The sequence below is a fragment of the Triturus cristatus genome, chromosome 11 (assembly GCF_964204655.1).
Source record: "Triturus cristatus chromosome 11, aTriCri1.1, whole genome shotgun sequence".
NCBI lineage: Eukaryota > Metazoa > Chordata > Amphibia > Caudata > Salamandridae > Triturus > Triturus cristatus.
The window spans coordinates 5,468,233-5,489,718 of record NC_140594.1 but is presented as its reverse complement, the minus strand read 5'-3'; the positions used below and the strand labels follow the sequence as shown (position 1 = coordinate 5,489,718).

Sequence of the window (21,486 nt, the reverse complement as noted above, 5' to 3'; positions counted from 1 at the left end):
TGAAAAGAGAATGTGGGGGAAAAATGTAAACCTTTCAGAAACCTATTTACAATAGGGGATTTGAAGAGGGATGGCTGGTCAGGCAACCGCAGAAAAGCTGAGACAGCAGAAAGATCGCCTTTGAGAGTGCCCAGAGCAGAGCCCCGCAGTTCAAGAGAAAGTATGAAGAGAAGAACCTGAGGCAGGGGCAGAAAGGAGATCAAGGTGTCGTTCTGTACACCATGCTACAAATTTTACCCAATGCAGGAGTACACCGTCTTGGTGGAGGGCGCCTGGCTGCCAAGATAACATTACAGACTTTGCATGGAATGTTGAAATGTCAACTGCCGCTGCTCGATCTCAACACAGGAAGGCCAAGAGTTGACATGTTCGGGTGGAGGACCATCCCGCTGCTGCAACAGAAGATCCCACCGGAAGGAGCAGCCAGATCACAGTGCCGATGGCCATGCTCAACAGCTTGGATACCAGGCCCTCCGTGCCCAGGCCGCGGCCACAACTATGACTTGGGCCCATGTCATTCCTGATCTTCTTGAACTCTGGCCAGGAGTTGTAAGGGTGGAAAGGTGTACAGGAGGCCAGAGCTCCAACAGAGACAAGAAGCGTCTCAGAGCATGAGCTACCTTGGAATCTCCAGCATGCAGAACCGCTGACATTGCACGCTATCTGCAGGGGCTAACAGATCTAACCAAGGCTCTTCCCACCACTGAAAGAGACCTTGTCCCACCTTCAGATGAAGACGCCATTCTTGATCCGCTAGGCATCTTCGCCCAAAATCATCTACTCTGGGGTTCAGAGAGCCCGATATTAACCCACCAGGTATAAGGCCTGACGTTCCAGTAATGTCCAGGGATGCAGGACCTCTTAACAGAGGGTCCCCAACCCTTACCCACCAAGGTTGTAGCAGTACCACATGGCGGTGGTGTTTTCCATGAACACCTTCATTTGCCTTCCCTTGATGGAGGCTAAAAAGGCTTTCAATGCAGCCGGATCGCCCTCAGCTGAAGAAGGTTGACGTGGAGTCCAGATTCCGCCGGAGACCAGAGGCCTCTGCTCTCCACCACCCCCAGATGGCCGCTCCATGCCAGGAGGAGCGTATCTGTCACCACTGTCAGATCTGGTTGGGGAAGGGAGAGGGGTCTGCCACTGACCCAATTGTTGTTAGTTAGCCATCGCTGCAGGTCCTTTGCAGTGCCCTCCAAGATCTGGGCCATGTCAGAGAGGATCCCCTGATGTTGCATCCACTGGAACCTCCGGTCCCACTTCAACGCCTGCATATGCCAATGGGCATTTGTCACTAGTAGGATGCAGAAGGCCATGAGGCACAGCGGCATCAGCATCAGCCTCTCCAAAATCCAGGATAGAGGCTGAAACATCGGTGACACAGCCTGACAATCCTGGACACGGCGTTCGGGAGAACAGGCCTGAAACTGCACCATGTCCAGAACAGCTCCAATGAAAGGGAGCGTCTGAGAGGGAGTCCGGTGTGACTTTGGCACGTTGATGGTGAACCCCGGCGAATGCAGGAGGATCGCCGTAGTCTGGAGGTGGGAGACAGCCTGGGACGAGCTCACTTTAATAGCCAGTCAATCTAGGGGAAGACTGAAACCCCTGATCTTCACAGATGACTTGCAGTCACTGCCATCATGCCGGTGCTGGTAAGGCCAAAGGGGGGTATGAAAATGTTCATGACCTACCATGAGCCGTAGGTAACGTCTGAGGGCAGGCAGGACGGGGAAGAGAAAATGTGTCCTCCAAGTCCAACGCTGCCGTCCACTCTCCCCGGGTCCAGGATAAACAGAACCGGAGCGAGAGTGAGCATTTTGATCTTCTTGAGGAGGAAATTGAGAGAGCGCCAGTCCATGCTCAGGATGGAGGCCTCTGTCCTTCTTGGGCACCAGAAAGTAACGAAAATAGCAACCATGACCTACTTCTGGCGTCTGCACCCTCTCTATGGCTCCTGTGGCCAAGAGACCAGTTACTTCCTTGCAGAAAAGGGATATGTGGTCCTCGCCATCATATCAGAAGAAGGTGACATGGGGGAGGGAGTAGCCCCGTCAGACAATCTTCAAACCCCACAGGTGTGATGTTGTAGACAGCCAGTGGGGCAAGTGATGAAGGATCCTGCCCCCCACTTGGTGTCCAATAAGTGTTTGGAGGCTGTGGCTTCCGGAGGAGTGGTGAACTGTCCCAACCTCTGGCTGCCCAACTCACGAGTCTCTGGGTACCGTGTATTCTGCTGCGCAGAAGCTGGTAAGCTTGTGCGCCGCGGTTGCTGGGCAGATAGTGACACGGCAGGAAGCTCCTTCGGTAGCCATGAAAGGAACAAAAGGTGGTCCGGGGGTGATGATGGGAAGACTCAGAGACCTGGCCATAGCCCTGCTGTCCTTAAAGCACTCCAGCGCTGAATCCGTTTTCTCTTTGAAGAGACAGGAGCCATCAAAGGGCATATCCATAAGTGATGTTTGGACATCCCCAGAAAACTCAGTAATCCTCAACCAGGGTTGGAGCATAAGGTTACCGTAGACAAAACGGCTCTGCCTAGTGAGTTGTGTAGTCCAGTCTACATCAAATGGGGAACTTAGCTGCATTTCTCCTATCGGCAACAGCCTGGGAGAGCACAGGGCCGGACTGGGAACCAAAACCAGCTCTGGCAAAGTGATCGGCCGGCGCACTTAGGGCAAGAAAGCAAAAGAGACACAATTGATGGACGGAATGCAGAACAAATCAAAACATTCTCCCCCAGTCATGAGATCTGGGTTAAATCCATCATTCTTTTGCTCACCATGCCACCCCAGTTTAGACCTGGCCATATGCAAATCAGTCTTGACCCTGTGCCTCATGGGAACAGTCCAGCCCGAACTGCCAAGCCAGGTCCTCCCTCGACCGGAAACAAGCATCCTAGGACCAGTTTCGGGGTTTGACCCCTCTTCAGCCAGGATAGCTCTTTGCCAGGGCTGGTTTTCGGCCAATTTTGTTACGGGGCCGATTTTGCAGCTATGCTGCAAAAACAGCCTTGTAACAAAATCGGCCCCAGGGGCCCAAAACCGGCCCCTACCCGAGCGGCCCACTGGGGGATTGCACGGTGCCCGCTACAGCCAGTCCGGTCCTGGGAGAGCACGTCCGGGTCCTCCTCGAACTGTTGGCAACACCTGCGCAACCATATCCCATAGAGCTTTGGAATAGTGGCCAAAAGGCATGTGGTGTTCATGGACCGCAATGCCAGGCTGGTGGAAGAAAACATTTTCTTTCCGAAGGTGTCCACCATCTTAATTCCTGATCCCGTGGTGCAGTTAGAAAAGCACCAGGATTTACGTGGGTAATGGAGACTTGGACTACCAATCGCTCCGGGGTAGGGTGTTCCGTGAGGAATTTGGGCTCCCCTGGAGCGGGCGGTGGCAGAGGGCAAATGTCCCGTTCACAGAAGCCCCTGTGTTGGGCTTGGCCTAGGTCCCAAGCAGGACATCAGTAAGAGCTTTATTAAACTGAAGAAGCGGTTCTGAAGGGGACACTCCCGGCTGAAGCACTTCTGTCAAGATGTTAGTCATGGCTGTAAGCGAGGACAAGCTATGGTCCTGGACCGTGGCTGCCTTCTTCACTACAAAGGCGAATGAAGCTCCCTCCTCCGTACCTACAGTAGGGGGAGAAAGCATGCCAGTATCTGGAGAGGTATTCAGACCACTGACCTCCACCAAATTCTCACACCAGTCCATGCTGGTGTCATAGGGCTGGTATTATTCAGGGTCCAGCGACCCCTCCCATTGTTTCCAGAATCCTAGCCCAAAAGAATAGGGCTCAGGCTCAGGCCTGGAAGGCTTGGCTCCAACCGGCATCAGGCTTCACCCTTCTGGCCCGTGTAATAGTTGGGGATCATAATGGTGTTGGCGCCAGGAGAGTCGGCTTCTGGATTGCCGGGGAAGGTCAAGGTGGCATGACCAGTGCTGATCGCCCTCTGGATCCCTGGAGCTAAACTGGCACCGGAGCCGCCAGCGTGGATCCAGTAGGGGAACTTCTTGAACCCGCAGGGCCCAAGGTGCGCCGGAGGGAACAGCCAACCAAATATGAGGCACATGGCCTCACAGTATTCTTTCAGGTGGTTGGGGGTTGGTCCGGCTCCTGGAAACTCAGGAAGGAGCAAAGATGACCCAGGCACTGAGTCAACCACACTGACAGGCCTAGAGTGTTGACGCTTTCTCGTCTTGTTAGCTGATAGATGAGGTGAAGTTGTTTTTTTTTCTTCGACTTCTTCTTGTGGTGGGATTTATCCAAATGGCTGTACGACTTGGAGTGTGACAAGGATCTCTCGAACACCGCAACTGCTCGAGGGACCTGGATTGTACCGGTATCTCATGTCGAGCCACCTGGAGCTCGAGGAATCACTCACTCAAGGCACTCAGGTTGATGGAACAGCAACTGGAGCAGTCCTTCAGAACATGGTCGTGTTCGAGGCACCAAAGGCAGACAAGGTGCAGGTCCATCATTAGCATCGAGCAGTGACAGGCACCACATGGCTTGAAGCCGGCCTTCTTCTATGACATCCTACCACACCAGGACCTGAAACCTCAACAAACCATCGAAAAAACAACGAAGATAGTTAGTAGAAAATTGACTAAGGGGTAGATCTTCCTGGATATGCGCTGACGGCAGTGGAAAGAAAAAAACTGACACCAGTGCGCTGGGGTGGCTCCTATATAGGCACCAATAACACATCACTTCTGGCGCGGCCGACGACACCACACAGAGCCAAATGATGCCACCTACTGGCATGCAGGGGTACTGCTCACAAAAAAGTTTCAAAATCCAGTCTGATGCCTGGGTATAATTCTAATGTAAGGAATCTGCGGCTAGAAGTCTATTTTCCAGCAAATGTTTTTCTATCAAAAACCTTGAATGATCCTTTTGTTGCTAGTCAGAGTGATCTGATACCACTAATCTAGTGTTGTAATGCCACAGCTGTCCTCTGGGTGCTCCAAGGTATCCCTACTGTATCCCCTAAAAGAGTTATGAGGCTGGAGCAAGACACAGACACAGGTGCAGCCAGTAGTCTTGAAAATAAAGAGGAAAGAAGCAGAACGGAGGACAGAGGCACTGGGACAGGATTTGTTTATTGCACATTGAAATTGTATCTACAACGCTGAATAACATTGTGCATGCATCGCAGTCTCCTTCGAAACCTCATGAACAACATTTATCCAAATTCCAGTCAGCAAAACACGGCCTTGTATCCCTGCAAAAGATTTGATAAGTATTATTTCATTCAACATACTAAGCAGAGTATCCTTTTTATCCCACGTTAAATACCATGCGATCAGAATTAAAACCTGCTAACACTCACATTCGGATCCTTGAGTAAAAAATGTATATATACGAAAAAAATAAATTGACAAATTTGAAATAAGCAGTATACACAATATCTATACATTCTGGATTTTGGGACAAATTTAGTATTAAATCATCATGGTTAGGAATGGAATACAGATGTAGGAACTCACTAAAGAATTATTGAACAAACCTTACTAAATGTAACAGAAATAGTGCTCATCACCATAGGTAAAACAAGATCGTTCAGGACCGCTCCCCAGGGGAGTGCGCTAGACAAGCTACGGTCCAGAAAAAAAGCCTGCGTGTCGCGTAAAAGCACATTGTGGCCCAAACCCTTTTGTTGTCATGATATCCATAAATGAGACACAAATAGAACAGACAGCAAACATTTAGAACAGCAAAATAGTATCTCAACACTAACAAATACATTTCAAAATTAAAAAGTTTTAACTTAATCATAAAAAACATCCCTTGACACAGTAGAAAATACACTCCATCGCCAGGCCAGTTGAGCTAAAGCGCAAACCGGAGAAAGCTGGTGCAAATGTAACCAAATAAATGCTTTTACTAAAAATGATTCCATTACGGATCACATTTTTCTGATTGCCCAGAATCTTATCCTCTACCTGAAAATGGAGTCACTGGGTTTTTATCCCACTGGAGCCCAGTAAGAAAGTGCGAGTCTTGAGGATTTTATAAAGCATTGCACCAAATGTCTTTAAAGCGCTCCATGGTTTCCAATACTGTTTCTCTGCCGCATACTTCATTGTATACATGGAACGTGGTGCAGTCAAGCTGGTCTTCAAAGAGCTCAAAAGTTTTGAAGTTCAGGAATATTTTTATAAAGATCCAGGGACTCTGGGTTGGAGAACGCTCCGCGGTGCTCCACGTCCCGTCCAGCGATGACCTGTTTCACAGCCACTTCCACCTTCTTCCCACTGATCGTGTACTGGAAAAAACACATCCAGGTTAGCAGAGTCTGTACAAACCTCCTGCATAATGCTTACACAGTGGCCATCAAGAGCTCCCATACATGCCAGGGATCCGCCTCCCATAATACATTGTGGCACATGCCTCCCTCTCATCCAAAGGAATGGCTATCCAATGATGCATTCTGCTTCAGGCACCCCATCCATGTAACAACTCCACACCATGCACTCTTATGCATGTCCCATCCATGGACCACCTTCCCATGTTGAACTATAGCATGCCTTTCAGCCCGGCAGGACCCTTCTGTGATTTCATTTCTACCCCAGGGAGCCACACTGAAGTCATGTATTCCACTAAAGCAATGTTCACATTGATGACAAATATAAATCTTTTATTACCTGAAGTGCAAGCAGACTTATCGGGGGTGACTATAGAGCTTTCTAATCTTAAGGCTGCACCAAACATTTCAGAGCTGGTGGCAGTCACATCCGACACAAATGTGTCTCAAAAAAACTGGCAGGGGCAGTTGCAGGAATCCCACTGGTTTGATGCTTCTGTTGCTAGTTTAAAACCATCATTGGTAAAACCTTGCTAGTGCTTGTTCAGCACAAGTCATTTTCTACTCCTGTAAGATACTCCGCCAGGAGCTGAATCTTGCGATAGAGAGCCCAACACGAAAATGCTCTGGACTGGAGTCTGTGTTTGCAGGGTGGTATGTTGGGGGGCATGGAAGTTAGCTTGACACATTAGCCAACATTGCTAATCTCCAACACCCACTGGTCTGAGGTAACTTTCTGCCAAGCAGGGAAGAACCGTTGTAGACATCCCTTGAAAGGTGTTGTATGGTTGGGGAGACAAAGAGGGAAGTCAGTGCAGTGGTGGTGGCAGCCCATTTGGGGAGGCAACCCTTGCCTCTACTTCTGCTGTGGGTACTCTAAAGAAGCCTTGGAAGCAATCCCGTGCCAGAGGACTGCTCCACCTGGGGGCATTGGCCCATGGTGGAAGTGTCAGGGGAGGTGGTCTTTGAGCCTCCACCTGACGGGCGGCGGAAGGGGTGGGCGTGTGGAGTGCTCCCATAGCCTTTGCCATTTCTGTACTGTTGGACAGGCCACACGAAGGGCTTGCTCCCTCCCCGCACGACAGGGCCCGAGCTCCGGCCCACCAAGCATAACCCACGAAAAGCACCTGTACCCCGTCTCCCGACGGATCTTCTGCCCTCGGACCTCTACTCATCACGGGGCCCAGCCCCACCGGCTCCCCCGGCCGGTTCAAGCCGCCATCTTGTGCCCTGCACCACGAGGCCGCGTGGCCTCGCCCCGACCCTAACCCCGGGCCTGGCCGGCCCCGACATCCCGGCACCACCATCCACCCAGGAGGTGAGCGGACCACTTGGCAGGTCAATGGGAGGACGAAGTGTCAAGAGCTCTTCCCCCGCCAGGTGCCGATCGCCTCCAGCTCCCCCAGGCGCTGGCTCCACCCCCTGCTGGGTGTCTGGACACCTTCATCCCGGGCCCTCCGACCTCCAAGTGCGAGGGTCCGGACATCAAAGGGCGCCTGCCCTATAACTGGGGCAACTCCGGAGCAGGAAGGCAGTTGTATCCTGGAGTCGAGAGACACCGAGAGAACTCAGCCTTGACGGACTACTGGCGCTGCCGTAGCCCACTCCTGTGAACCATCGTCCTGCCTGCTGGCGCTGCCGCGGCCCTCTACACCATCCATCCTCGTCGGGACCTGCTGGCGCTGCCGCGGCCCGTTGTAACGACCATCCTCACCGGGACCTGCTGGCGCTGCCGCGGACCGTACATCGACCACCTCTCCGGGACCTGCTGGCGCTGCCGCGGCCCGTTGTAACGACCATCATCACCGGGACCTGCTGGCGCTGCCGCGGACCGTACATCGACCATCTTTCCGGGATCTGATGGCGCTGCCGCGGCCCGTACCAACTAAGCTCGAGGATTGTGAGCCAATCATCATCTCATCCAACCTACCTGACTGGTAGACAGACTGTCCCGCTACCCCTTACCCTGCTTTGAGAGACTTGAATCGAGGGGACCCCTGAGTCCAGACCTCCTTGTACCATTCAACCGTACCTTAAGAAGTGCTTATAAAGAACACTGAACCTTATCCGTGTGTGGTATCTGTCTGTGGGGGGGAAGTTACTTGTCTGTACGATCGCTGGAGACGGCTCTCCCCGGAGACCTCTCCTCCTGACCCCGGCCGACCCTCCCGGTCCGCCTATCCTTTCTAACATTGGTGGCCAGCGGCGCGATCCGAATCAACGCGTAATCGTACAGAGAGTAGCTCACCCCACGACAACAACACGATGTCAGCCAAAGATAGCAACTCCACCGAGAAATTCCAAATGGATAAATTAGAAGAATACAACCACCGCGAACTGAGACAATTCTGCATAGAACTTGGCATTGCTACCACCGGCCTGAGTACCAAAGAGGATCTAAAGCACGCCCTAGAGTCGTGGACAGAAACTGGGGTCGCCGGACCCTCCGACCAAAGCAGCATCACACCAGAGGGGAACGCCACGGCTCCCGAGGAGCGGGGAACGGGCCTCTCGCAGGAGGAGATCCGAGAAAGAGAAAGAACCAGATTGCACGAGTTGGAAATGGCACGACTCAAGATGGATGGGGAACTCAAGTTAGCTGAACAGAAACTCAACCTCGAGCACATGCGGCTCCGAGATGAACGAGAAGAGAAGCAGAGACAGAGAGAGCTGGAGGAAAAAAAAATAACGCTCGAGCACGAGCGCAAACTAGCGGAAATAGAACTTCGGAAACAGAATAAAGAACTGGGGGTGCCGGAGCGACCACACACCCCGGGGCCGAGCGAGAAAAAAGTCCACATCCCCAAGGATGTTGTCCGCGAGTATGTCCGAGAAGACGACATACAACAGTGGTTTAAAGCCTACGAGATCGCCATGACCTCCCACCGGATCGACCGGAGTGATTGGGGAGCCGGACTCTGGGGGAGGTTTATCAATGAGGGGCGCGATGCCCTACTGCAGCTCCCAGATCACCAAATGTCGTCCTACGACCACATGAAGGCTGCCCTCCTCACCCGCTACGGCCTCACACCCGAGATGTACCGCCAGAGGTTCAGAGATTGCACCCGGATCCCAGGTACAACTTGGGTAGAATACGTGAACTATTTCAGCCGTGCCTTCGAGGGGTGGATAAAGGGGAGCCAGGTCACCACCTACGAACAACTCTTTAACCTGATGGTATGGGAGCACCTGTCGAACAACTGCTTCGTCGAGCTCAGGCAGCACCTCCTCGACAGTAAGCTGACTGACCCCCGGCAGCTCGCCGCCGAAGCTGAGCGATGGGAAAGCACCCGAGTGGGCCGGAGGGGGCCACACGAACAGAACAGAAACAACCAAGGCCAGCACCGTCCTCGGGGAGGAGGAGGGGGCCAGGGGCGAGGGAGAGACGCCTTGCCCGCAACACCCGTGGCCAGCACCCCGGCTCCGGCCGGTCGGGGCAACCCCCCGTGGCGTCCTGGGGTCCGAGCCAACGTCACGTGCCACCGATGCCAACGAGTCGGCCACTACGCCAATGACCCGAGCTGCCCGCAGAACCAAACACCCAAGCCCCGCCAGGTAGCTGCCGCCGCCCTGGGGGAAGAGCGATCATTGGAGGAACCAGAGGAGTATGAGCCGGCCCAGCAAGAGTGGGAACCGGCCGCCATGGTCCTGGCGTGCTTAGGGGGAAGAGACATGGTCCCGCTGGCTCCCCTACCCGCTAACACCAGGAAATACGGTCAGTGGGTGACCATTAATGGACAGCGAGCCGAGGCCTTGCGTGACACAGGCGCCAGTGTGACGGCCGTCCGCTGTCACCTGGTGAAGCCCGAGCAGATCCTGCCGAACATTCTCTGCCCCGTCCGCTCGGCAGACAACTCTGAAAGTATGTGTCAAATGGCCTGCGTTCCATTCGAATGGGGAGGGGTCTCCGGCCTGTTGAAGGTGACGGTCCGGGACGATGCCCCCGTGGACTGCCTCCTGGGGAATGACCTCGAGAGTTCCCCGTGGGCCACCGTTGAGAGAAGAGAGCACCTGGGGATGCTGGGCCTCCCGGACTGGGCCTGCATAACCACCCGGTCCATGGCCGCCCGTGCCGTCCCCCGATCAGAAGAACCAGAGTGGCCAGCACCTCCGCCCCCAGTCGCCCCAGTAGAAGACAACGACGAGGCCAGCCTCCCAGACCCGACGGCCGAAGGGGACGCGCAACCCCAGGACCTTCCTGACCTGGCTCAGTGGCGTCAAGAGGGGGGGCCCACCCAAGCACAGTTCCGCCAGGAACAAAAGACCTGTCCCTCCCTCGAGGGACTCCGCCAACAAGCCAGCGCCCAGAACGCAGGGGACTCCACCGGCACTCACTGGGTCTACTGGGATAACGACCTGCTATACAGCGAGCAAAGAATCGCCGAGCTGGGGGCCGGTCGAGTACTGGTGGTACCTCTCCGCTTCAGAGACTTTCTGCTCAACCTGGCCCACGATGTCCCCCTGGCTGGACACCTGGGCCAAGATAAAACGTACAGCCGCCTAGTGACCCACTTTTTCTGGCCGAAGATGAGGAACGACGTCCTGAACCACTGCCGATCTTGCCCCACATGCCAAGCCAGCGGGAAGAGTGGTCGGAAGCTGAAAGCCCCTCTGCAACCCTTCCCGGTGGTCACCACCCCGTTCGAGAGGGTGGGGATAGACATCGTGGGGCCTCTGGACCCCCGCACGGCGCAAGGACACCGGTTCATCTTAGTACTGGTGGACCATGCCACCCGCTACCCCGAGGCGGTGCCCCTACGGACCGTGACAGCTCCGGTGGTTGGCCGGGCCCTAATGGGGATCTTCTCCCGGGTAGGCTTCCCCCGAGAAGTCGTCAGCGACCGAGGCACGAACTTTATATCCAAATACATGAAGTCCCTCTGGCAACAATGCGGGGTCACCTACAGATTCACGACCCCCTATCACCCCCAAGGGAACGGACTAGTGGAGCGTTTTAACCGCACCCTCAAGGGGATGATTGGGGGATTGGAAGAGCCCCTCCGTCGCCAGTGGGATGTACTACTCCCGTGCCTCCTCTTCGCCTACCGCGAAGTTCCCCAGAAGTCCCTCGGTTTTAGCCCTTTCGAACTCCTGTACGGGCACCCTGTGCGAGGGCCCCTCAGCCTAGTAAAAGAAGGTTGGGAGATGGCCCCCCCTAAAGACCCCTCCAGACGTCTTCAAATACCTCCTGGCCCTACGCAATCAGACCCGGCGCTTCAGAGAGATGGCCAAGGCGAACCTCGAGGCCAGCCAGGAGGACATGAAGAAGTGGTATGATCACAATACCTCCTCCGTTGAGTTCGAGCCTGGACAACAAGTATGGGTGATGTCCCCCACCGAACCATGTGCCTTGCAAGATAAGTGGACGGGGCCCTTCAAAGTGATCGAGCGCAAAAGCCCCGTCACTTACCTCATCGACCTGGGGACCTCCCGGAACCCCCTTCGGGTCCTCCACACCAACCGACTCAAACCACACTTTGTGCGCTCAGAACTCAGCCTCCTGATGGCTACGGACAGTGGGGCAGAGGAAGACTCCGAACCCCTCCCGGATCTTCTGAAGACTCAGGAGAATGACGGCTCCGTGGACGGGGTCCGGCTCTCTGACGCCCTCACGTCGGAGCAACGCCAGGGCTGCCGGAACCTCCTGCTGCAGTTCGCTACCCTGTTCTCCCTCACCCCCGGGGTCACCCCTTGGTGTTTGCACGACGTGGACACCGGGGACAGCCCCCCTGTCCGACACCGGGCCTACCGCGTACCAGATCGGGTACGGGCCTGCATACAGGAGGAAGTGGCCAAGATGCTCACCATCGGGGTCATCGAGCCCTCGGACAGTCCCTGGGCCAGTCCAGTTGTATTGGTCCCCAAAGCCGCTGCCCCCGGCACCACACCTGAACTAAGATTCTGCGTCGACTACCGGGGCTTGAACGCTGTCACCCGGACCGACGCTCATCCGATCCCCCGAGCAGACGAGCTGATCGACCGGCTGGGGGCCGCCCGCTACCTCAGTATCTTCGACCTAACAGCGGGCTACTGGCAGATCGGCCTCACACCCAGGGCTCAGGAACGGTCAGCCTTCTCTACCCCCGATGGCCACTACCAATTCAAGGTCATGCCCTTCGGCATGAAGAATGCCCCCGCCACGTTTCAACGCCTCGTGAACCAGGTCTTGGCGGGGCTCGAAGAGTTCAGCGCTGCCTACCTGGACGATATCGCTGTATACAGCCGCCACTGGCCCGACCACCTCCGTCACCTCCGAGAGGTCCTACAGGCCCTCCAGCGGGCCGGCCTCACAATTAAGGCCGGCAAGTGCCAAATTGGCCAAGGGTCTGTGACCTACCTTGGGCACCAAGTGGGGAGCGGGCTGGTGGCCCCGCTACAACTTAAGATTGCTGCCATCCAGTCCTGGCAGCCCCCCGTCACCCAGACCGAGGTCCGAGCCTTCTTGGGGCTCACCGGCTACTACCGGCGTTTCGTGAAGGACTACGGCAGCATCGTGGGGCCCCTCACGGGTCTCACGTCCAAGAACCAACCGAAGCGGATTAACTGGACCCCCGATTGTCAAGCGGCCTTCGAGAAACTGAAGGCCGCCCTGTGCACCGCCCCTGTGCTCCAGGCCCCCGATTACAGTCGGGAATTCGTGGTACAGACCGACGCCTCCGACCACGGCATCGGAGCCGTCCTTTCTCAGTTAAACCCCGAAGGTCATGACCAGCCGGTGGCCTTCATCAGTCGACGTCTCCTGGCCCGAGAACAGCGCTGGAGCACCATCGAGAGGGAGGCCTTCGCAGTGGTGTGGGCCCTTAAAAAGCTCCGGCCCTATCTCTTCGGTACCCACTTCCGGGTACAAACCGACCATCGACCCCTGCAGTGGCTGATGCAGATGCGGGGGGAGAACCCAAAACTCTTGCGCTGGTCCATTTCCCTGCAGGGAATGGACTTCACTGTGGAGCACCGACCAGGCCAAGACCACGCCAACGCGGATGGCCTGTCCCGCTTTTTCCGCCTCGACGAAGAGAGTCCCCAAGGAGATGGGTGACTCTCCCCGCCTTCAGCTGGGGGGGACGCATGTTGGACAGGCCACACGAAGGGCTTGCTCCCTCCCCGCACGACAGGGCCCGAGCTCCGGCCCACCAAGCATAACCCACGAAAAGCACCTGTACCCCGTCTCCCGACGGATCTTCTGCCCTCGGACCTCTACTCATCACGGGGCCCAGCCCCACCGGCTCCCCCGGCCGGTTCAAGCCGCCATCTTGTGCCCTGCACCACGAGGCCGCGTGGCCTCGCCCCGACCCTAACCCCGGGCCTGGCCGGCCCCGACATCCCGGCACCACCATCCACCCAGGAGGTGAGCGGACCACTTGGCAGGTCAATGGGAGGACGAAGTGTCAAGAGCTCTTCCCCCGCCAGGTGCCGATCGCCTCCAGCTCCCCCAGGCGCTGGCTCCACCCCCTGCTGGGTGTCTGGACACCTTCATCCCGGGCCCTCCGACCTCCAAGTGCGAGGGTCCGGACATCAAAGGGCGCCTGCCCTATAACTGGGGCAACTCCGGAGCAGGAAGGCAGTTGTATCCTGGAGTCGAGAGACACCGAGAGAACTCAGCCTTGACGGACTACTGGCGCTGCCGTAGCCCACTCCTGTGAACCATCGTCCTGCCTGCTGGCGCTGCCGCGGCCCTCTACACCATCCATCCTCGTCGGGACCTGCTGGCGCTGCCGCGGCCCGTTGTAACGACCATCCTCACCGGGACCTGCTGGCGCTGCCGCGGACCGTACATCGACCACCTCTCCGGGACCTGCTGGCGCTGCCGCGGCCCGTTGTAACGACCATCATCACCGGGACCTGCTGGCGCTGCCGCGGACCGTACATCGACCATCTTTCCGGGATCTGCTGGCGCTGCCGCGGCCCGTACCAACTAAGCTCGAGGATTGTGAGCCAATCATCATCTCATCCAACCTACCTGACTGGTAGACAGACTGTCCCGCTACCCCTTACCCTGCTTTGAGAGACTTGAATCGAGGGGACCCCTGAGTCCAGACCTCCTTGTACCATTCAACCGTACCTTAAGAAGTGCTTATAAAGAACACTGAACCTTATCCGTGTGTGGTATCTGTCTGTGGGGGGGAAGTTACTTGTCTGTACGATCGCTGGAGACGGCTCTCCCCGGAGACCTCTCCTCCTGACCCCGGCCGACCCTCCCGGTCCGCCTATCCTTTCTAACATGTACCTTTATCAATATTTTCCAACATCTGGTCAATCTGTGATCTGAACAGATGTTGGCCATCGAATGGCAGGTTGAGAAGACTTTGTTGGAAATTAAGGCTTGAAGCCAGAAATGCGCAGCCACGCACGCCTCTGCAACAGGACGCTAGCGTTGACGCCCGAGCAGTGGTGTTGGCAGCGTGTAGGGCACAATGGACGGTGGTATTTGCGATCTGCTTGCCCTCTGAAACTATCTCATACTCCCATCTTTCTGTGTTCTTCTGGGAGATGTTGGAGGAGCTCCTCCATGTCGTCCCAGTGGGCACCGTTGTAGCGTAATAGCAGGCCAATGGAATAGGCAATACGCTAATGGCTAGCCGACTGTGCGGCAACCCTCCTTCCTACAGCATCAATGCGCTTGCTTTCTTTTTCTAGTGCAGGGGCATCACCACGATCCTGAGAGTTAGCTCTCTTACCGGTGGCTTGGCCTACCAGAGAGTCATGTGGGAGCTGGCCACGTATGTAAAGAGTCAATAGGGGAGGCGTTGTATTTTTTGTCAATCAAGCGTTTGTTAAGCGCGACTACTCACCCATAAGGGTCTCAATGCGCTGGGGGTAGGGGAGGAGGTGCAGGTTCCAGACCATCAAGGAGGGGGTCTGTCGAAGAGCCAGGTTTTGAGGTTTCTTGCGAAGATGGGAAGCGATGTTTGTCGGAGGTGGAGCGGAAGGGCGTTCCAGGCTCTGGCTGCAAGGAAGGAGAAGGAGTGGCCTCCCGATCTGGTCTTTCTGATGCGGGGGACCACAGTGTAGGGTCCTTTGGGGTGCGTGGAAATTGAGTCGGCTGTTCAGGTATACTGGTCCGGTGTCATGGAGGGCCTTGTGTGCGAGGGTGAGCATCTTAAAGGTGACTCTGGCCTCAATGGGGAGCCAGTGGAGTGTGCGCAGGTGCTGGGAGATGTGGCAGTGTCTTGGCAGGCTGTGGACCAGTCTTGCGGCGGCGTTCTGGATGTTCTGTAGCTTGCGGTGATGTTTCTGTTTATTACAGCGTAGAGTGTGTTGCCGTAGTCGAGTCTGCTGGTGACCAGGGCGTGAGTGACGGTCTTTCTGTGTTCGAGGGGGATCCATTTGAAGGTCTTACCTAGGAGGCGGAGGGTGTGGAAGCAGGAGGATGAGACGGAGTTGATCTGGCGGTCCATTTTGAGCTCGGAGTCCAGGATGATTCCCAGGTTGCGTGCGTGATCCGTGGAGGTGGGCGGGTTCCTGAGGGCAGGGGGCCACCAGGTGTCATTCCAGGCGTCGGGGTTTGGGCCCATGATGAGTACTTCTGTCTTGTTGGTTTTTAGTTGTAGGCAGCTGTTTTTCACCCTGTCCACCCTGGGTGTAATGACCCTGGCCCGGACAAGGTCCTGGAAAATGTCTGGGGCATGTCAAAACATGCCTCTCAGCATGTGGAAGGAATTGGGTGGAGTAGTGAGTAGAAGAAATTGTCTCGAAGAGAAAGTCCTCCTCGATAGGTTTAGTGTGGAGATCCACCTTGTAATAGGAGGCAGTCCTACCAATAAGCGCCTAGAAGGAGGTAGAGTCGTCTGCAGGGGAGGGACGGACACGCTACAGGTAAAGGTCAGTGTCTCCGTTTGGGTCAGCATGTAGAACTCCCATGGGTAACCTTGTGGTGTAGTGTCGAAAGTCAACCCTGTGGTCTGTAGAAGAATGTGGGTCCTCTGGGGAAGCAGGAGGAGATGCTGGATGCTCTGGAAAGGGGGCTGGGGTAATGGGTGCATCACAGGCAAAGGAATGGTGGCTTGGTCCGTCTTCTTACACCTCTTGTGTGGGATAGGCATGTTGAGGGCTACTTAGAATGACAAATGCCATTCGGGTGGTTGAGAAGCGGTCCCCAGTGGACGGGTAAAGATGCAGACCGTATGGGGGTGTATGAACAATTGTCTTTGTTGAGCGTCGATCTCCTTCTGGAGCTTGTTGAGATTGATTCAACACTGCTGGAGTCTGAGTCAGTCTAGGTCGTCGGCGCTTTCGGATCAGAGTTGAATCAAGGATGTTGGTTCCAAGGGCAGTTTCGATTTTAAAGCCAAAGTTGTCAGCTCAGAGGGCCGTTTGATGTCAAATGTGTCCGCTCAGAGGGTCAGGTCCACGAATGGATGCACCGTCACCCAGACAACCAGGCATACACTATGGACCGTTACGTATTACACATGGCTACAAACAATGCTTGTACTCATCCCCAAAATATTACTCTTACGGGACCCACAGGGCTTACGATCCAACTGCGGCACAAACACCTCAAAACACTGGGCTGTGAGGGTAGGATCACACAGTCCACACCACTGTGGGACTCAGGAAAACTGGCCACTTTAGGCCTGAGGCCCGGCTTTGATAAATGGGATCCGATAGGTATCTCTAGGGTTAGAGATCTCTGGAGAGGTGGAACAGTGTTACAGTTTCTAGATTTGCAGCGTGAATATGACCTAGCTGCCTCAGAGACCTTTCGATATCTTCAGGTCTGCCACACCTTAATGACTTTGATCCCTAAAGGGAGGCCCTCCTGGAAGCATCCCCGTTGGAAGCCAGACTACTGGATACATGGCATGCAAATCGATCTCATTAACGTATAAAAAACTGATCAACACTGCACCAGACACATTGCTTCAGCTCTGCCAACGCCGGGAAGCTGATACTTGAGACAAAGAGGACGAAGACTAGCAGGAGGCCTTAGCCTTTCCTAAAGCAGTGGCGATCAGACCCTGAGTTCACCTGGCGCAACTCAAGATACTGCACAGGGCCTTTGTATCTTGTAATACATTAGTCAAGATGGGAAGGAGGCTTGATTCCGCTTGATTGCGGTGATGTGGGGGAGAGGGCACCTTCTACCACATACTTTGGGACTGTCCCGTAATACAGACTTATGGGACCTCAGTGGTGGCCTGTATAAACACTGTGGGTGGAGGGGAGGCTTCTCCCTCGGAGCGATGGTGTCTTCTGAATGTGTGGGAGGCAACAGATTTGGGTCACCCTAGGCCTCATGGTGGCCAGAGGAACATTTTGAGATTGGGGGAGCAGAATCACCACCACAGCTCGAGGATTGGAGGAGCGATAGGGACTGGTGTATGGTGGCGGAAAGGGTCATCTATGAGAGTCGTGCTTGTCCCCATAAGTGGGAAAAGATTTGGGGCCACTGGAATAAATACAGGGGTGGCTCATGCGCCGAGTCAGGGATGAGGTGCTCTGCAATGGCCATGAGTGGGAGCGCAGCCGCAACTGAATGTAGTGATGTAGACTTATGATGCTGTCGAGTTTTCAACTTGGGGGGGAAATGGGAGAGTGTTTCTACTATGCATGTTTATAACAGCCCGATACTGCTGACTGGACTGCTATTTCTCTGTCGTCAAATACTCAATAAAAAGATATGGAAAAAAAAAATACATTTTTTTTCTTTTTTTTTAAATTACAAAAATATTTTTTTTAAAAGAACAATTGATGGACAGAATGCTGAAAAATTTCAATTATTCACCTCCAGTGCAGAGATCTGGGCCTAAATCAATTGTTTTTTTGCTACCCATGCCATTCCAGTTTGAACCCAGCCATATGCAAATCAGTCTTGACCCTGAGATCAATGGGAACAGTCCAGCCCGAACTGCCAGGCCGGGTCCTCCCTGGACCGGAAACAAGCATCCTAGGACCGGTTTCAGGGTTTCACCCCTCAACAGCAAGGCTTGCTTGACTCCAGTGGCGTGGAGAGCATGGGACCCACGTCTGGGCATACCCGTCCCACTCGGGGTGACAAATGCAAAAAGAACAACTGATGGACAGAATGCAGAACAATGTCAAACATTCACCCCAGAATATTTGTTTCCGGTCCAGGGAGGACCCAGCTCGGCAGTTCAGGCTGGACTGTTCCCATGAAGAGCAGGGTCAAGACTGATTTGCATATGGGTGGGTCCAAACTGGGGTGGCGAAGTGAGCAAAAGAACAATGGATTTAACCGAGAACTCTTGACTGGGGGTGAAGGTTTGATTCGCTCTGCATTCCGTCGATCATTTGTTGCCGCAGCGCTCATTCTCAGGGAATAGGAACAAATGGCAGCCGATGCGTCGTGCGCTTTGGCTACTACTTTACAAAGTATTTTTAAAAGTAACTTTACTGATTTGACGTCGCAATCATCTTGCACTCTAACCAGATTTAAAGAACTTCCACTGCGAGATTTGTTGTTCATTTATACAAATTAAAAGTTGGTCCAAACTCACCGGAATGCCTTTGGTTTCCAGAATAAGAGCTGGAACGTGTCGTGCTGATAGAGCCTTGCGTATTGCTTCCCTGATCCGCTTCACCAACCCTTGGCTGAACACCTCGTTGGTGGCCATTTTCAGGAAAAGGATCACTCTCTCCTCGCCATCAGCCCGGTACTGAGGGACACAGAGGCTGTCTGCCACCTCCTCGAAGGCCTCAACTGAAAGATAAGAGAACAAGGAAGCAATGGGTTCAACGTGCTGGGACCAGTCTGATAGAGCATAAGAGGGATGGCACCTTACCGCCCACAACAGGGTCCATGACAGCCATTCAACTCTAAAAACATGGTGCCCGCTGTGAAAATTATTAATTTATTAATTTGTTACTCTGACACAGAATATGTATCATCCCAAGAGACCAATAGAAGACCAGGGTTTTGAATAATACCTAGCTGGACAGAGGAGGATGAATTGTGCACACAACGCCAAAGAGTGCAGCAACAGCCCTTGGACTGAGACTGCAGAGCTGGTCTTCAGAGCTTCGGTGAAGGGCAGGGGGCTTGGAGAGGTGTTAAAAGGCCACTGTCATAGTCTGAGAGTTGGACTGCAAAACACTGCTCTCCATGATTATGAAGGGCGTGTTGAAAAGCTTTTCAGATCAAAGATTCCTTTGCATGGCACATAGGGAGATGTTGGTACATCAGCAGTCCAGGGAAATGTAAAAGAGAACTCAGGCGTTGAAGAAAGTCTCAGGGCTGCTTATTTGAGGCTTCTCAGAGGGCAGACTTGGGGAAGAAGAGCAGGCCACATTGCTGGATGCTCTCACGATTTGCAGATATTTCACCACAGGGCAAACACCAACACACTCTTGACTCTGGTGTGATTCCTGCACGGATTGACGTTTTTTTAATGCGCGGTGCCTCCCTTCGTACCCCAGTTCCCCCCTCTGCTGTAAGAAGCCCCAAGGTGGCAACACAAAGTGGCCTGATATATGCTGTCCACTAGTTCTAGTGGGCACCTTCTTTAAGTCCAAACAACCCCTTATGGTGAATGGTTAAAGACAACCTTATATGAAAGCTATCCTAGTGGTAGCTATGGAGAGCAGCCTTCAGGCTAAGTCTTGAAGGAATGTAAGGCAGCTTGTTTTACCAGTCTATAATCTCTTGACTGATCAAATGAAAGGACAACCACACCAGGTATATTTTTAAAATATATGTATTTAGGTTAACACACACCCCTCTAGTCTCTTTATGAGACTGGAGTTCGAAGTACTTAAGTTACAAGTGAGCAATCATCAGTAATAGCACAAATACACGTTTGGGCCCTAGGGGCGTACCAAACCATATACCAAAAAAGTGGTATAAGAACCACGACTGGAATAGACACTAGGCCTATAGCATCGCTGGGACCCCAAGGAACCACCCAAGGTAGTGACACAGGGGACTGTATGCAGTGTGTAAACACAACCGTGGGTTTCCGTTATCTTCTATGGGCAATGTCGCGGTTGGAAATTTAAAGATTAGGGACACTTCTAATCGAGTCAGGACCAAACCCTTTTGGACTTAAGAAGTTCTAGGGCCAGCACCCACGAGAGCACTGAAGTACTCGAGTTACCTCACCCAGGGAAGCCGGGTGCATAGGTGTCTTTTGGTGTCGGGTCGCGTCGTCGATTCCAATGGAAGCCTGCAAAGAACTGCTGCTGCCGAGAAGAGGAGAAGTGTCCGGAGAGATCCAAGCCTGGATCTAGGATGGAAGGAACCTGAAAGCAGAGGGGACAGAGTCTGGGTCACTTGCCAGTGACCTAGGGCAGGATGGACCAATGCCCACAGATGTCGGGTGCTTCAGGTGAGTTGATGGGTGTCTTGACTCTTCAGCCACGAGGTCCAGGAGGCGTCGACTAAGTCCACGAGCCGGATTCGAGCTGTCCCACGAAGTCTGTCGAGTGCTGCGGTCTCGGCGACCAGAATTGACCCAACAAGCCTTGGCAACGGCAAGTCACTGGAATTTAGAGAGAGGACTGCGGTGCAGACCGGCATGGTCTGAGGGACTCACCCAGCGAGGGTAAGTCGGGGCACGTCTGGAGCAACCAGGTAAGCCCAATAAGAAAAGGAGTCGCCTTCGTGGGGACCTGCTAGCCAACGGGCTAGTGATCGCGAAGGAGCCTCGAGCGGTCGCACTTGAAGCTGGCCCACGGGTCACTCGTGGAGTGGAGGCCAACAATCTTCGGTGCAGGAGGTGCTCAAGGCTGGGGCTACTTGGAGCCCAAAGCACAACTTCGAGGAGGACCAGGAAGATCGAGTTGCTGTAAAAGTTCACGGTGTCCAGGGGGTCACGGTTCCACCTCACCCACGATAGCCACGGTCCTCAGCTTTGCTGTGGACTCAGGGTAGCCTCGGGGAAGTCTGGGAATCCACCTCTGGGGATGCAGAGACTTCGGCGTCCGGCGGAAGCTTCAGAATTGCAGACCAGTCAGTTGCTTCTTTGGTGCCTGCCAAGCAGGGAATTCACTCCTTGACCCCAAGGGAGATCTCTTCAATCTTCTAGTCAGGATAGAAAGTCGAAGGTCAAGGATATACGTTGCAGAGTTTCGTCCAGGGTAATCTAAAGTCCTAGGGACTGGATTCCTATACTTATAGTGAGTTTAGGTGATGGACTAACTCTAAGGCCCCCACCTATGGGTGGGCCAGGAAAGAGGGGTGGTTACACCCATTTCCTATGTCCAGTTTCGCGCCAGAGCAG

The 21,486-nt window shown here is 54.2% G+C and overlaps 1 protein-coding gene across 1 annotated transcript in view; it reads right to left on the bottom strand.

Moving 5' to 3' along the window:
• Positions 1-5,083: 5,083 nt before the first annotated feature.
• Positions 5,084-21,486, bottom strand: part of AACS (acetoacetyl-CoA synthetase) — a 223,106-nt gene continuing 206,703 nt past the window's right edge. The window contains exons 17-18 of the mRNA XM_085635188.1: positions 18,766-18,968; positions 5,084-6,268 (exon numbers count right to left, since the gene is read on the bottom strand). Of these exons, the coding sequence (XP_085491314.1) occupies positions 6,131-6,268; positions 18,766-18,968 (341 nt within the window). The 3' untranslated portion in view covers positions 5,084-6,130. The remainder of the gene's footprint in view (positions 6,269-18,765; positions 18,969-21,486) is intronic.